This window comes from Guillardia theta, assembly GCF_000315625.1.
Source record: "Guillardia theta CCMP2712 unplaced genomic scaffold GUITHscaffold_350, whole genome shotgun sequence".
NCBI classification, from domain to species: Eukaryota; class Cryptophyceae; order Pyrenomonadales; family Geminigeraceae; genus Guillardia; species Guillardia theta.
The window spans coordinates 1-14287 of NW_005434327.1; the positions used below are offsets into that span (position 1 = coordinate 1).

The following is a 14287-nucleotide window of genomic DNA, read 5'->3' on the forward strand; positions in this document are numbered from 1 at the left end:
TCCTCCCTCCTCCTCCTCCTCCTCCCTCCCTCCCTCCTCCTCCTCCTCCTCCCTCCCTCCTCCTCCCCCTCCCCTCTCCCCCTCCCCTCCCCTCCCCTCTTTTTTCTTCTCCTGTCCTCCTCTACCTTAGCAAGGTCGCGTAGATTGAAGGTGTAATGAGATTTCAGCGGAGTAGGAAGGAGCTCCTTGGAGACAGTCGTGAAGACTTCCAGAGTAGCCTGGGATGGGAACGATGAGCATGGAAAGTAAGACGAAGAAGAAAGGGGAGGAGGGCAGAGGAGAGCAGAAGAGAGCAGAGCAGGGAGAAGCGAAGAGAGGAGGAGCAAGACGCACGGAGCAGGGAGCAGGGGAGCAGGGGAGCAGGGGAGCAGGGGGGCAGGGGAGCAGGGGAGCAGGGGAGCAGGGGAGCAGGGAGCAGGGAGCAGGGAGCAGGGAGCAGGGAGCAGGGAGCAGGGAGTTACCTGGACCACAGGGTTCACCACGGCCCCGGCAGAGATGGAGGGGAACTGCTGCATGAACCAGTTGAGGATCGTACTGAAGATCCTACTCATCCCCTCCTCGTCGATTGGAGTGACGCTGATGATGTTGTACCACCTCGTGTACCTGCAAGTTATGTGCGTCCTCCCTCCTCCCGGCAGCCCCATGCAGGAGACAAACACCATGTCTATCAAGGTCCTCCACTCTATCTCCTTCCTGTCCCACCAGCCTCCCCAGTGCATCCATTGCCGCAGGATCTCGATAGGAGGCTGAGCGCCGTACGTCTCCTTGGCCGGCATGTTGAGGTCGTCGACGAAGACGACCATTTTCTTGCCCAGGGGAGGTCCAAACACTCCCTTCCTCCTCTTGTCCACCTTGCCATCGATGATGTCCTGAGTTTGATTGGCCTTGGTCTGAGCTGAGAAGTTCATGAAATGAGGGACTAACTTTTCTCCCATCCCCCTCATCAGCTTGTCTTTCACCATGACTGACTTGCCCGTCCCCGTGTCCCCGACGAACAGGCAGTGGTAGTCGTTGCTCAGCAGCGTCGTCATGATGCTTGTGTACCTGACTGTGTCCATCGTAGGGACGAGGATGTCTTGGAACTCAGTCCCTGCGGGTATCGAGTAGGAAGGGATCGTCTCCAGCCAGCCCAACCACCGTCCCTTGTGCTGGTCGAAGCACCAGTCGTACATGGACCCCTTGTCGGGGAGAGGAGCAGTCAGCTTCGGGGCCTCGGGGGAGGAGAGGAGGGTTCTTAGCGTCTCAGTCATCGACATCCTCCCCTTGAGGTCTGTACTGCATCCTACTGACCAGATCAGTGAGAACAAGAAACCTCCGTCCACTCGCTTCGCCGCGTCCCCGGGCCCGATCTTGCCGGCTTCCTCCGGGTCGTAGAAGGAGTCCAGCATGCACTTGAACAGCTTGAAGAGGCTCATCACCAGCTCAGTATCCTTGGTCACCACCGGCTCCTTGCACTCCCTGCGGAGGAGGCGGAGGAGGGGAGGGACGAAGTGGTCTAGGAGCTTGCTGATCTGCGCCTTGCTCCCTTCCAGGCTCGGGGGGAGCGTCTCGAACCAAGAGTCTCGCAGCTCCTGCCACTGGAACATATGCGGCTCCATGAGCACCATGCCGTTCCTCGAGACGGTGGCGGGGGAGGCGGCAGCGAGGTCCTCGGGCTCGAAGACCATGGTCATAGTGCTGGTGAGTTTGATGATCTCCCCTGAGTTGAGGCAGAGCTTCTTGTTGTCATCCATGACAGTGTTCATGTTCTCGATCCAGATCGCGTCCACGGGCCCATCAAACATGATCCACTTCCTCTTCACCTTGAGCTCAGCGCTCGTCTCCATCTGTGCACACTTGCGCACTAGCGACGCTCCGATGCCCTCGATCCACTCGCGCGACACAGGGTCGAAGTTGCCGTAGATCTGGTCGATGGTGATGGACTTGGGGTTCAGGCTGTACATGAGCACGTCTTCGAACTTGCTCTTGTCCTCTACGTTGCACATACCGTGCTGAAGGACCTTGAACACGCTCGTCTTCATCGACATTGTGAGCCCTACCACCATCAGGCTGTGCCGCACTGTGATAGTCTCGTACAGCTGGATGCACTTCTTGAGCAGGTTCGCCGTCGGCTGGACATTAGCAAACCCGTGCGTCTCTGGGCTCTTCTTGGTCAGCTCCCCGCACGCCTGCTGCATCCCCTCCATGAGGATCGAGTAGTCGGGAGAGGGGATCTTCAGCCCAAGGAACAGGTCGGAGGTGATCCCTTCAAACAGCGGCAGGTCTGCGTCGACGAACTTGGGAAGGTTCACATCGTTGATAGCTCGCAGTACAAGCACATCCTCCCTCTCCTCCAGGTACTTGAGCTTCAGCAGCCCAGCAGCCGTCAGGATCGACTTGACAGCCCTCATGCCGAAGTCGTAGTGGACCTGTCAAACGCGTCAGCAGCTGCGAGACCCTCCAACTCCAGCAGGCACCTGGGACGAGAGCTGCTCCGAGGAGATCTGGAGGCTCTTGACTAGCTTGCGGGCGAGGTCGCGGGCCTCGGAGAAGCCGTAGGAGTAGAGGCAGATTTCAGATATCATGGCGTAGTCAGGCACCATCATCGCACAAGGGCGGAAGAGAGCCTTGAGGTTGTCGGGGAGCTCGGAGCGACCGGCATACCCGGGGTTCATGGTGATGAAGGACGAGTAGCCCTTGATGCAGACTATGTCGCTGCCCTCGAAGAGCAGGCGGGGGAGGCCGCGGCGGATCGCGTCGTTGAGAGAGAGGATCTGCTGTGCGATCACAGAAAGTACCTCCAGGTCGATCCTGTTGAACTCGTCGAAGCAGGCCCAGGCCCCGCAGCTCGCAAGCCCCTTGAAGAACTTCGCCATGGCAAGGTAGTCAAGCCCGTCACTGCAGTTGAAGACGATGCACTGCTTCGCAATCGCCTTGGCAAGATCCTTCACCGTCTCAGTCTTCCCGGTCCCGGCCGGGCCCTCCGGGGCTCCTCCCAGGGAGAGGTGGAGGGCGCCGAAGAGGGTGCGGTAGCAGCGGTCAGTCAGCGGGGTGACAACTAGCCGCATGCTGTTGCCAAGGTACTCGTAGCCGTAAGCGAGGGACGCATTCATCATCCTAGTCATCACCACCTCCTCCCCCTTCCTGTGCCATGGCGCGTCGTAGCTGGCGACCTGCAGGTAGTACCTCAGCTGGGAGTTCCAGTCGAACTCCTCGGGGGCAGAGCAGTTGTTGCGGATGAGCAGAGTGACGACGTCCTTGTTGTGCACGTCCAGGACAACCATGGCCCCGAGGATCAGTCGCACCTGCTTCCCTATCGAACCTCGCACGAGCTGCACGATGTCAGCCAGCTCTGCCTGCATCCGTTCCTCCACCGCTGTCACCCCCCGCACTCCTCCCTTCCTCAGCGCCTCCTCCACGTCCTTGGTCCAGAACAGACAGTCCGCAGCCAGCACAATCATCCCCGTCCACTCCTGCACGAACTGAGTCCTGGCCGTGTGCTTGTACGCCTCGAAGGCTCTCTGTCCGATATCCTTGAGCGTGTCTCGCATCGAAGTCTCCATCTCCAGCAGCCATCGCTCGACACTCCCTCTGTTTCTCTCAGCATCCGGCTCCACCGCCGTTGCCAGGGGAACAACCTCTCCCTCCCCGCTGACCATGGCCAGGATGTCAAGGTTCTTCTCGCCGCTCTGCAGCTCCTGCGGCGTCTTGCCCCGGAACTGAACGTCGTTGATCGCCTCGAAGCACTTGGAGAGATGGGGCACCACCCGGCGGGGGTCCTTTGTCTCCGAGAGGATATCGAGGAGCTCGTCGTTGGAGAGGAAGTAGAACCTTGGGAAGGAGCTCCTTTTCGTCTCGAGGTAGTCGTTCAGTCCCTTCTGTACCACGTCAAGCATCTTGTTGCACTCGACGAAGTTCGCCTTCAGGTTCTCGATCGCCATGACCTGCAGCACCTGCGGCGCCTGGCTGGCCGCGTCCATGGTGGCCCTCCAGATCTGGTCCACCTTCTGAAACCTGCGGCCCTCAGTCGGCATCTGCCGCATGATGTCCGGGGAGGCGAAGATGGGCTCGAGGTAGAGCCAGGTCTTCTGCAGCTTCAGCCACTCGTCCAGTACTTCCTGCATGTAGAACAGCCGGTGGTTCCACTCCAGCACCACGTTCTCCAGCGCCTTGGCGTACGGCGACCCTCTCATGGCCTGCACCTTGACGATCTGGTCGTCCAGCAGGGTTATGATGTCATCAACAGCCCGCACGACGAACGTCCCTGTGTCCTTGTAGGGCTGCAGCTCGAAGGTCAGGTCCCGCCAGTCTTGCTTCATCCTCTCCAGGTTCCTCTCGAACGAGTACTCCTTGCTTGCCACCTCGGAGATCTCCGTGATCACGTCCCCGTACTTCTCGATCCCAAGCTCCAGCATGTACTTGAGCGTCAGCGACACGTCCGGTTTTATCTCCACCCCGACCGTGGTTGACAGCTGGGCCCAGTGCCGGTCGCGCATGCCGGGGGTGCGGAGGCCCTGGATGATGGGGAGGTAGGGCTTGAACTGGTCCAGCTTCTCCTTGAGGATCTTGGCGACCTGCTGCGGCTCCTTCTTGCCCTCGAACGTTCTCTCAGCCTTGAAGGCGTACTTCCACCACTGCATCACGTTCTGCTCGATCGTCTCGGCGTCCAGGGAGGTGAAGGGCCCGTACATCCAGTTGGGGAAGGAGCTGTTGAAGGCCGCGGCGATGGTCCAGAGGTTGGCGTACGGCTCGAAGTCCTTGGAGATCCTGTCAATGTCTTCAAAGTCCGTCACCTCCAGGTTGAACAGTTTCTCCCTGGAGTTGACCAGCACCGCCTTGTCCTTGGCCTCTTTGAGCCTCATCTGGAGCAGCTGCACGTTGCCGGCGTACTCCTCCGCCGAGTCGAAGTCGGAGTAGGTATAAAGCTTCTCGATCTCCACCTCCACAGAGGACAGCTCTTGCTTGAACTCCACCGTGCTCTCGTGCAGCTCCTGCATGAACTTCATCCTCTCCTCTTCCTGCCTCTCCTGCGACTCGGCCCTGATCCTGATCACGTTGGACGGCTGCCCAAAGACCTCCCAGAACACTCCAACGTCGTGCTGGCTGATCTCAAACTGGAAATCGTTGAGCAGCTCAACATCCTTGCCGATGTCGGCGATCTCGATCTCCAGCTCGTTCACTTCCACGTGCAGCCCAGCGATGTACTCCTGCAGCTCTGAGAGCTCCTCCGCGGACCTCGGGATCTTCTTGATACGAGCGACGATGCCGTCGAAGTGTTCCTTGGTCGAGCTGCTCCTCTCAACCATCTGCCTGGAGACGCTGAGCAGGATCCGCTGGCTGACGTCGTTGACCTTCCCCTGCACGTCCTGCTTGAACTGCTTCAGCGCGATCTGGTGCATCCTCAGAGGGACTGAGTGCGGGAACAGATCTTGGATCTTGTCCATGGAGCTCTTGAACCGCAGGATCTCAGCCCTGACGTCGGAGAGCGGGTGTGCGTTCTCCTGGAACTCGAGCATGTACTTGTCCGTGTCTGTCGTCACCAGGAACATGTGCGGGTCCAGCAGGTGGAGGAGAGCTCGGGGCGCGAAGAAGCTGTCGGCAATGCTGGCCTGGACGGAGTGGATGCAGTCAACGAAGAAAGGGTCCTGGGGGTTGAGGAAGACTAGTTTCTTCTGGTCGGGGATGGCGTCGATGACGTCGATGGAAAAGGGAGGGAGGTCGTTGAGCTTGGCGAGCATGGAGTGAATCACGTCGGCAACTCGCGCCTGGATCGTCTCCTCCTGCGGGAGGAAGCCGACGGCCAGCTCGTCCGACGAGTAGGTGACGGACAGGTTGAAGATAGGCGGCCACTGACAGAGGGTCCCGTAGACCAGGTTCGCAGGAAGCTGCTCCTGTTCCCCCCAGAAGTTTCCCTTGGCGTCCTGGCCGTCGGCAGGGCGGGGAAGTCGGTTGAAGGACTTGAAGTGCAGGGTGAACTTCTCGACGTCTCGCATCACCGCAGACCGCAGGATGTCCGCTAGCATCTTGTTCGCAAGCACGCAGAGACGCATGTACTTGACCCGGCTTGACGCCTGCATCGTGTGCTCAGGCCCGAACAGGTTCTCCTCCTCCGAGTAGGCGCTCAGCACGGCGTCGCTCATGGAGTCCATGACAACTTCCATCATGTGGTTGATGCTGCTGGTGAACGCTGAAGTGTGCAGCTCAACAAACTCGTCGATGGTGACGGTCCTGCTCATGGTCCACAGGAAGTCGCACTTGTATATGCTCATGGCATGCTTCCGGATCGTCTGCAAGGCCTTGAGCATGAATCTCGAGGACCACGACAGGTTGTTCTCCACAGACCCGCGCGAAGATCGGAAGTTGCCCTTGACCTCAGTCAGCGTGTCATGGATGGCAGAGACTGACAGGTCCTCGGGGAAAGGCCTGACGAAGCAGGCCCCGAATCCAGGCAGCCGGATGTTGCGGGGGGGGAGGCGGCGTTCTCCCTCCACAAAGATCGGGTCGACCATGTGCCGAGGGTCGTCGGCAGGGTAGGAAACTCTGTGGTAGACCAGGTTCATCGTCCTTGCATACTGGTGCAGCACTTCCTCTACCAGCAGCTGCTGCCCCTTCACGCGCTCTTGCCACACCTTGGACGCCCCAAGCCGCTGCACCACAGCATGGAACTGCTGGGGGAGGAGCTGCTGAGCCTGTACAGTCGACATCTTGTCGACGATGCGCTCGTAGCGAAAGATCTCCTCACATCGCTTTCTGTTGTCCAGCGCCTGCAGCCGGCGCCTTGTCACGTGGTCCACTGACTCGAAAGGGTGGAAGCAGATATTCAGCCTGCTGACCCACTTCTGCTTATCGTTGCACAGCCACTGTATGAGAAACGAGGCATCCTCCGTCCTATGGTCGAGGACCCTGCACGGCTGCCAAGAGGAGGTCCCGTCGTTGTAATGCCACAGGGACAGAGCTACCTTATCGCTCTCCTCCTCCTGGTCTGAGAACTGCACGAAAGCATCGGTCTCAAACGTGTGATCGTCGAAGTAGTCCAGCGGGAAGAAAGAAGGAGTCTGGAGCTTGGAGTCCTCTGAGTCCTTGTCTTGCAGCATCATGTTCAGATCATGCTCTTCCTTCTCCCTCGCAACTGCCTTCACAATCTCGTTCAAGTCCGTCGTCGTTTTCTGTGTCCACTTTGTTTGCGCGAAAGAGCGGTTCTTGGTCTTGTCAAGCCGCACGGTGTCGGTGGAGCCGATCAAGCTCTGGAGACCATGCAGCGACCGCTTGCTCAGGGTGTGTCTTGGAACATCGACCTCGCGCTTCTTGCTCCCGATGCTGGGCGGTTTGTACGTGTGCTTGACGATGCTTCTATCGTTCTCCTCGAACTCCACGAAGCTTTCTAATGCTCCGTCCTTCTCATCTGCTCGGGCGTCTACATCGGGCCCGCGCGTCTTGGCACTCGCAAAGGGAAATTTCTTGACGGTGTCCTTGACTAGGTACGTTGGCTCCTTCAGTTTCTATCAACATGGTCAGAGTGCTGACGTGCCTTCCAACGAGCTGCCAGTGCCCTACCTTCATCTCCATCTCCACCTTGCTCGGGAGCTCCCTGGCGAGTGTGACCCTGGCTGCTGGTTGAGAAGAGGAGGGGAACAGCATCAAGATCGACCTCCACTCGCCCACTTTGGGCTGTTTGGTGACCATGGAATGCTTCGTTGCAACGAATCCTGTTAGTCCACGAGTCAGCCAGCTAGCAGCGGTGATGGAGGAGGGGGAGGAGGATTGATCACCCTTGTCCGTTGGGATAGACTGATCCTTGTCAGACTTGGCATCCTCGAACTGTCCGGTTACGAGCAGTCATATAGAGCGTTGAAGACCAATGCGAATTCAACCTTGATGAATCGATGGAAAGCATCTTCAGTCCTCTTCGGCCTGTCTTCAGGGATGGCGCCTTGCTCCGTCTCGCTCATTGTTGTTCCTCGTCTTTCATACCTGGTCCAAGCACAAAGGTCACAGCCCTTCAACTTGTAACATGACCTAGCAGCAGCGATCTAGGAATCGATCATCACTTTCCATCCTCCTGGCCCTTATGTGTTCTTGATCCAGCTACATCACCAGTAAGCCTCCTCCTCTCCCCATGTTCCTCGGATCGAATTGTCGTATCCTACACAGTCTGCTCCTCCTCTCTTTCCTTCTGCTCCTTCTCTCTTTCCTTCTCTTCCCCATTTTAACCGCAGCCGTTGACTAGTTTTTCAACCCGCGCCTCGCTGACCATGGGTGACCCCTACTTCTGTACACCCCACCTATCCAAAGAAGGGAAACAATATACCAAATGACCCGTACTGATGGCCTACCCTACCCCGATGAAATTTGTCAAACCTTGTCACTAAAACATACTGCCCGGTACCGTGACACAACATGGACCGGGCCCCGGGCCCGTGGGCGATAGTCACTGAGTACTAGGAGATCAGCGAGAGAGCGAGAGAAGCGGCGGAGATGGTAACTATCTACTTCTGTAGTACTTGCTAGGTGCTTAGATGAGACTACTAACAGTGTGCTTAGAGGAGATGGTGAGTATTCTACTTTCTGAGTGCTTAGAGGAGATGGTATCTACTTTCTGAGTGCTTAGAGGAGATGGTGACTATTCTACTTTCTCAGTGCTTAGAGGAGATGGTGACTATCTCTCTTTACTCAAAGTTAAGTTAAAAATCTGTAGTACTTGCTAGGTGCTTAGATGAGACTACCAACTGTGCTTAGAGGAGATGGTGACTATTCTACTTTCTAAGTTCCATCTCTCCGAGTCAGTCTCTGAGTGCTGGTTCTTGAAGCGAGGCTCGATGAACTTGTTAGGAGAGACGTCCAATCACATTCATTGCAACAATAATTGCATTGCTATCTTGAAACTGTCTGTACCGGCCCAGAACGCCGGCTCGATTATTATCGCAGCATCTCGAGAACTTGCGTCATGGTGGGTCTGTCGCTGCTGTTGTGGCAGAGACATCTGGCCATGAGGTCGGAGATCTTCCTCGTTGACGTGCTAGGGATTTCAAGTTTCTTCTGTCGGATGCAGACGGCGGTGATGACCTGCATGGCACGTCAAGGCTCGATCAAGGCATGTACTCATGACCTCAATCGCGTTTGTGCATTCAGAGTGAGGAATGAATGCGGTTTCAATCTGGCAAACAGGCGATATCACAACTTCGCAAACAAAGTGCAGCAAAAACCTCCCACAACACAACCCCAAAGCTGTACACATCTGCTCTGATGTAATCTTCCGGCTGAGTGACGACGTCAGATGAGAAGAAGGCAAGCAGCGAAGTAGTCTCGTTTGCTGACTCACATTTTGACACTCTCCTTTCAAGATCTCAGGTGCTGACCATGCAGGAGTACCGATGCTTGCTCCTGCTGTCGTCGTGACGCTTCCTATTTCTTTTGACAACCCAAAATCACAAATCTTGCAAGCATTCTCTGTCGTCAAGAGAACATTCAAGCTCTTGAAGTCCCTATGTGCAATCTGCAAACCTGATCACTCCTTTCTGTTTCAATCAACAGTTTGATCTCACCTCTTTTGCATGAAGGTATTCGAGACCGAAAGCAAGCTCCGTCATGATTCTAACACGTTCTGCCTCAGCCGGGACTCCGTACGTGTCGAGGTGATCCCGCAAATCTCCTCCCTGCCTCCTTGTCAGCATCATCCGACTCACAAGCACTTGACCTGTACACACCTGGGCTAGTTCGGTCACTAGGATCGGACTAGTAGGGTCGTCGGTACAGATCCCGAACATGCGAAGGACGTAGGGGTGAGACAGGCGGCAGAGCAGGTCCATCTCTCTGGAGAAATTGTCCTGAGCTTTGCGCATCTGAGTCATGTTGTATCCTCGCATGTCAAAAACTTTGGCGCAAACTGCCTGGTTGGAGTAGGTTGCACGATACATCAAGCAAGACCCTCCCTTAGCAAATGGCTCTGCCTCCAGCTGTAGCTGCGAGGCAGGGATGGAGAAGCGCTCGAGGTTGGAGGATCGCCGCTTCAAGGACGCTTCTTTCCCGCTGAGACGGGTTGCTTGCTCCAACACCTTGTTCACATCACTCCGCAGACTCTGGATCTCACCTGGGACAAGCATCACAACTATCTAATGAAGCTTATCCATCACCTCCCAGACTCTGCAGCTGTTCCAACACAGGTCAGCTGCCTATCCATCTGAGGAAGCAGTGAAGAGCGATGCAGGATCTGGTTGACTTCTATGCGCGTGTCTGCCTGCAGTCGGCGCATGAGGTTGCTTGTCACGAGCTCCAACTGAGCTTGCACTTCCTTGGACTGGGTCTGTCTCGTCATGTTCAGCAAAGTTGAAGTCTCAGACTCATCACGTCTCACAAGGAAATTCTTCGAGGTCCAGAAGGCTAACAAGCTGCCGGCAACCCCCCGCGACTTTTCATGGCGAGATGTGATCAGGTCGCGATATTGCTTAAGCTTGTGCAGAACTTGGTCAAGCAGCTGCTTCGTGATGCCATCCAGTCCCTTCACTTGCTCAGCAAGCCTGGCAAGGCTGACCATCACCCCGGAGCACCAGGCGGACATTCTTTGACACTCTTGCTCGGCAGCCCTGTAGATGTCAACATGCCTCTTGATTTCACTGAGGACCTCGAAGATGCTTCCAAAGATCGGAGCTGCTTTGCCAATACTTAACACACAGTTTGCAACGCTTCCAGCTACATCTTGCACCCAAGGTGTTCCTGTAAAGACCATGTCTTCAAGGTCTGAGGTCTTGTCATCCAAGGATGACAGGTCAGACATCAAGTTAGCTTCTTTGCTTTCCTTAGGGTTGGATGAAGAGCTTGATAATTTTGCCCGTTGTCTTCGTCTTCTGTAAAAATAAACACCAGAGGTGACGATGACAACAGCTGCTGCTCCGCCAATTATCGCTCCAATAATAGCGACGCTCGGAGAGGATGACTGTGCTGTTGAAAAACTAGTATCACAATCATGACCAAGATGTTTGTCAAAATCAATGGATCGGCAGGGAGGAACGCAAAAAACACAATTGTTCTCACAAAGAATATGAATTCGAAATACTTTGAGTGGATGCGGCGGCAGCAGCAGGAGGAGTTAAACTTATTTGCGACGTGTTAGGCGCTGACAGAAGAGATCAACTAAAGCAGAAGAGGTCGAGAAAGGGATAAAAATAATGCAACAATCATTCGTGTGTGATATTCTGAAACAAGCCTACCCGGCATTGACAAGGTTGTGGGTGCCGCGGTTGTTGTCGCTGGTATAAACAGATCAGATCATGAGAAGCACAACGACAACCTTGGAGGTGAAAACGAAAGAACATGGTCAAACAACAAAACTTCTTGGAGTAACCTTGTGGTTGGACGGATGGAGTGATTGCCAATGAGTAAGTCGTATCCGAGGTACAAACACAATCGCATGGTCCTGAGATGCTTGGATACTCGCATGCTATTCCAGTCTCAACCAAACAAGGGCATAGAGAACAAGTTTGGTCTAAAAGAATTTTTCGAACTGAACTTTGAACTGAGGAGTTTGCATCCAAGACGTACAACCATGGAGTGGCATCCGACATTGCTAACTTGGCTGGATAATAGAAAGTTGCTGTTGATGCTCCCCCATCTTGCGAGCCTACTTGACCCGAACCAGCCAGCCTGTAGGTAGTTCCGTCTTGGATGGACACTTTTCTTACCTGACTGTTGAATCCATCAGCAACATAGAGCCACAGCCCGTCCTTTGACACGGCGATGTCGAAACCGTACACGAGCGACACGGGCGGCATGACGGGAGGAGCGACCAAATTCCAAACGTCAACACCAGGCAAGGCAGTGACTTTCCCATCAAGGAGAGAAACCTTTTTGATTCGAAAAGTGCTGTAATCGGCGACGTACAAGAAATCGTTGCTCGGAGACACAGCCACATTTTGCGGAAAATTCAAGTTGACGGAGTTCAAGGTGTGCACGACACAACTGTTAGGCGATGCGAATATATCAGAGATAGCAGGGTTGTAGACGATCACCCGGACTGCATGGTTCTGTGTGTCGGCCACGTAAAGGCATTCTTGTACTGCAGGGCAAGGATCCACGCATGTAGCAGTGTAGAAAGCATCCCTGCGGCACGTTCCCGTAGCCATCCCAGTGGGATAGTTGAAAGCTGAATCTTTGCACGTCCCGTCCAGGTATCCGGGCTGGAGACGACTACTAGCAAAGATAATCGTTTGTGAACTCACGATTAAACCGCCTGTGGTAGTGTTCAAGAACAATCTCATTATCTGATGCATCCCCGTGTCTGAAATGAAGATATTCTCTGCATTCACTGCAAGTCTACATCTTGGAGGTCGTCCGGCTGCGGTCTCTTCAAATGCAGGAGACTGATAAATCATCGTTCCCTGCATTCCTTCTTGAAAAGCAGTGACCTGCCAGATAGATCCGTCCATTCCAAACAGATACAATGATTCTCCGTCGTGCGAGGTCGCAAGGTCAGCGTCACACAAAACCGAAGAGTGTATTGACGTTGTATGAGAGCGAACGACACTCTCAGCCACCGACCCGCTAGCCTGGCTCTGGCATGTTGAAACACATGTTGAGTGCCATACGTTGGTGCAAGTTCCCCCTCCTGGCCATGGTATCACTTCAGAGCTGTAGACCGAAGGTGCCTGGCGCCAGACGAGCAGGAGAGCTACTCGGATGCGCGACAGCAGCATGGGCCTGCCATGGCGTTGCTTCAGTCTTGGGCGGGTGGACATGCCCCCGGTAACTCGATGCTGGAACCTGGCTGGAACCTGGTTGGAAATTTCATGGGCAAAAAATCCAAACAGATTTCAAAAGCTGTGTCAGAAATATTAAGGCTAGCAACAATAATTTGAAAACATGTGAACAAATATAGAACGTAATGAGATACAGTAAATAGGCCCGGGACTTACAAATCACATTTAGGGAATGACTCACCAGCAGGAATGACCCGCAGGAATGACCAGCAGGAATGACCAGCAGGAATGACCAGCAGGAATGACCAGCAGGAATGACCAGCAGGAATGACCAGCAGGAATGACCAGCAGGAATGACCAGCACGCGGCAGGAATGACCAGCAGGAATGACCAGCAGGAATGACCGTACCAGCAGGAATGACCAGCAGGAATGACCAGCAGGAATGACCAGCAGGAATGACCAGCAGGAATGACCAGCAGGAATGACCAGCAGGAATGACCAGCCTGGCAGCAGGAATGACCAGCAGGAATGACCAGCAGGAATGACCAGCAGGAATGACCAGCAGGAATGCCATGATGACGCCACTGGGCCACTGGCCAGGACTGATGACCCTGGCAGCAGGCCTGACCCCCGGGGCCGCCGAAATGGGGCCCGGCCAGTCCGATCCGACCTGGCACCGCCGGGTTTCGTCCAATGCCAAAGCCTGACGAGCACAATGAATGAGAAACAGTGTCACACCGTTCAAATTTCTAAGCCTACCGGCACAACAGTCGGCTCTCAGGCCGGAGGCTCGCCGTTTGGCCTGTGCGACAGTCACTGAGTGTCCGATCAGGGACTTGATTTTTAACTTAACGGAAGTTTGACGGTAAAGGATCACCGATTCTACCGTGAGTCTACAAGTGGAACTGATTTGCCACTGGCTGGAATTTCTTGACTCCCGGCCCGGCCCCGGCCCGGTCACCCGGGTTCCGGGCCAGGCCGGGGGTCAGGGCCCCGGTGACCGTAAGTCACTGAGCCTCCGCGCCCGGCATGGGACCGCCCGGTCGGCCCCCCGGGCCTGATGAGAAAGCAGATGAGGCTAGCGTGAATGGAGGATGCTGCCTGAGGAGAGGAGAGAGGAGAGAGGAGAGAGGAGAGGAGAGAAGAGAGAGGAGAGAGGAGAGAGGAGAGAGGAGAGAGGAGAGAGGAGTGAGAAGAGACAAAATATCGTATGACATTGTATTTCTTCTAGATGGTGCGGCAGGCTCGGTTGTTGCCCATGCTCTTCATCCCAGCCGTTCACTCCTTCTCCATCTCTCTCCATGGCTGCAGGTAGCATGCACACGTCTCTTCTCCTGTTCCTCACCCTCAAGCCAGGATGCTCTCACTCCGCTCTGCCCTGTCAAGGCGAGGAGAGGAAGGGTCCTTGCTCAAGGCGCTCACCCTGATGTCAGGACGCACGCTCGACACTTGTCAACTCAGAGGATGTGCGATGGTACCTCCTCTCCTTGCGCTGACCCTCCTCTACTTGCGCTGACCCTCCTCTCCTTGCGCTGACCCTCCTCTACTTGCGCTGACCCTCCTCTCCTTGCGCTGACCCTCCTCTCCTTGCGCTGACCCTCCTCTCCTTGCGCTGACC

General features: G+C 55.4%; 4 protein-coding genes across 4 annotated transcripts in view; 1 reads left to right on the plus strand and 3 right to left on the minus strand.

The window, feature by feature from the left end:
* Window positions 1-122: 122 nt before the first annotated feature.
* GUITHDRAFT_83228 (hypothetical protein) lies at window positions 123-5528 on the minus strand (the record flags this gene model as incomplete). Its single annotated transcript, XM_005818208.1, has 3 exons — window positions 123-218; window positions 462-2408; window positions 2457-5528. Coding segments are annotated over 3 exons (5115 nt in total), but the record flags the coding sequence as incomplete, so codon positions are not given.
* A 3367-nt stretch (window positions 5529-8895) lies between these two features.
* On the minus strand, window positions 8896-10079 carry GUITHDRAFT_122514 (hypothetical protein; the record flags this gene model as incomplete). Its single annotated transcript, XM_005818209.1, has 6 exons — window positions 8896-9042; window positions 9086-9133; window positions 9183-9236; window positions 9299-9472; window positions 9522-9632; window positions 9684-10079. 6 exons carry the CDS (start codon window positions 10077-10079, stop codon window positions 8896-8898), a joined length of 930 nt encoding a protein of 309 aa, XP_005818266.1.
* A 1410-nt stretch (window positions 10080-11489) lies between these two features.
* On the minus strand, window positions 11490-12017 carry GUITHDRAFT_56933 (hypothetical protein; the record flags this gene model as incomplete). The annotated part of the gene is made up of 1 exon (XM_005818210.1): window positions 11490-12017. A coding segment is annotated over one exon (528 nt), but the record flags the coding sequence as incomplete, so codon positions are not given.
* A 2082-nt stretch (window positions 12018-14099) lies between these two features.
* Window positions 14100-14287, plus strand: part of GUITHDRAFT_91230 (hypothetical protein) — a 2060-nt gene continuing 1872 nt past the window's right edge. The window contains exon 1 of the mRNA XM_005818211.1: window positions 14100-14143. Coding sequence (XP_005818268.1) covers window positions 14134-14143 — 10 coding nt within the window. The 5' untranslated portion in view covers window positions 14100-14133. The remainder of the gene's footprint in view (window positions 14144-14287) is intronic.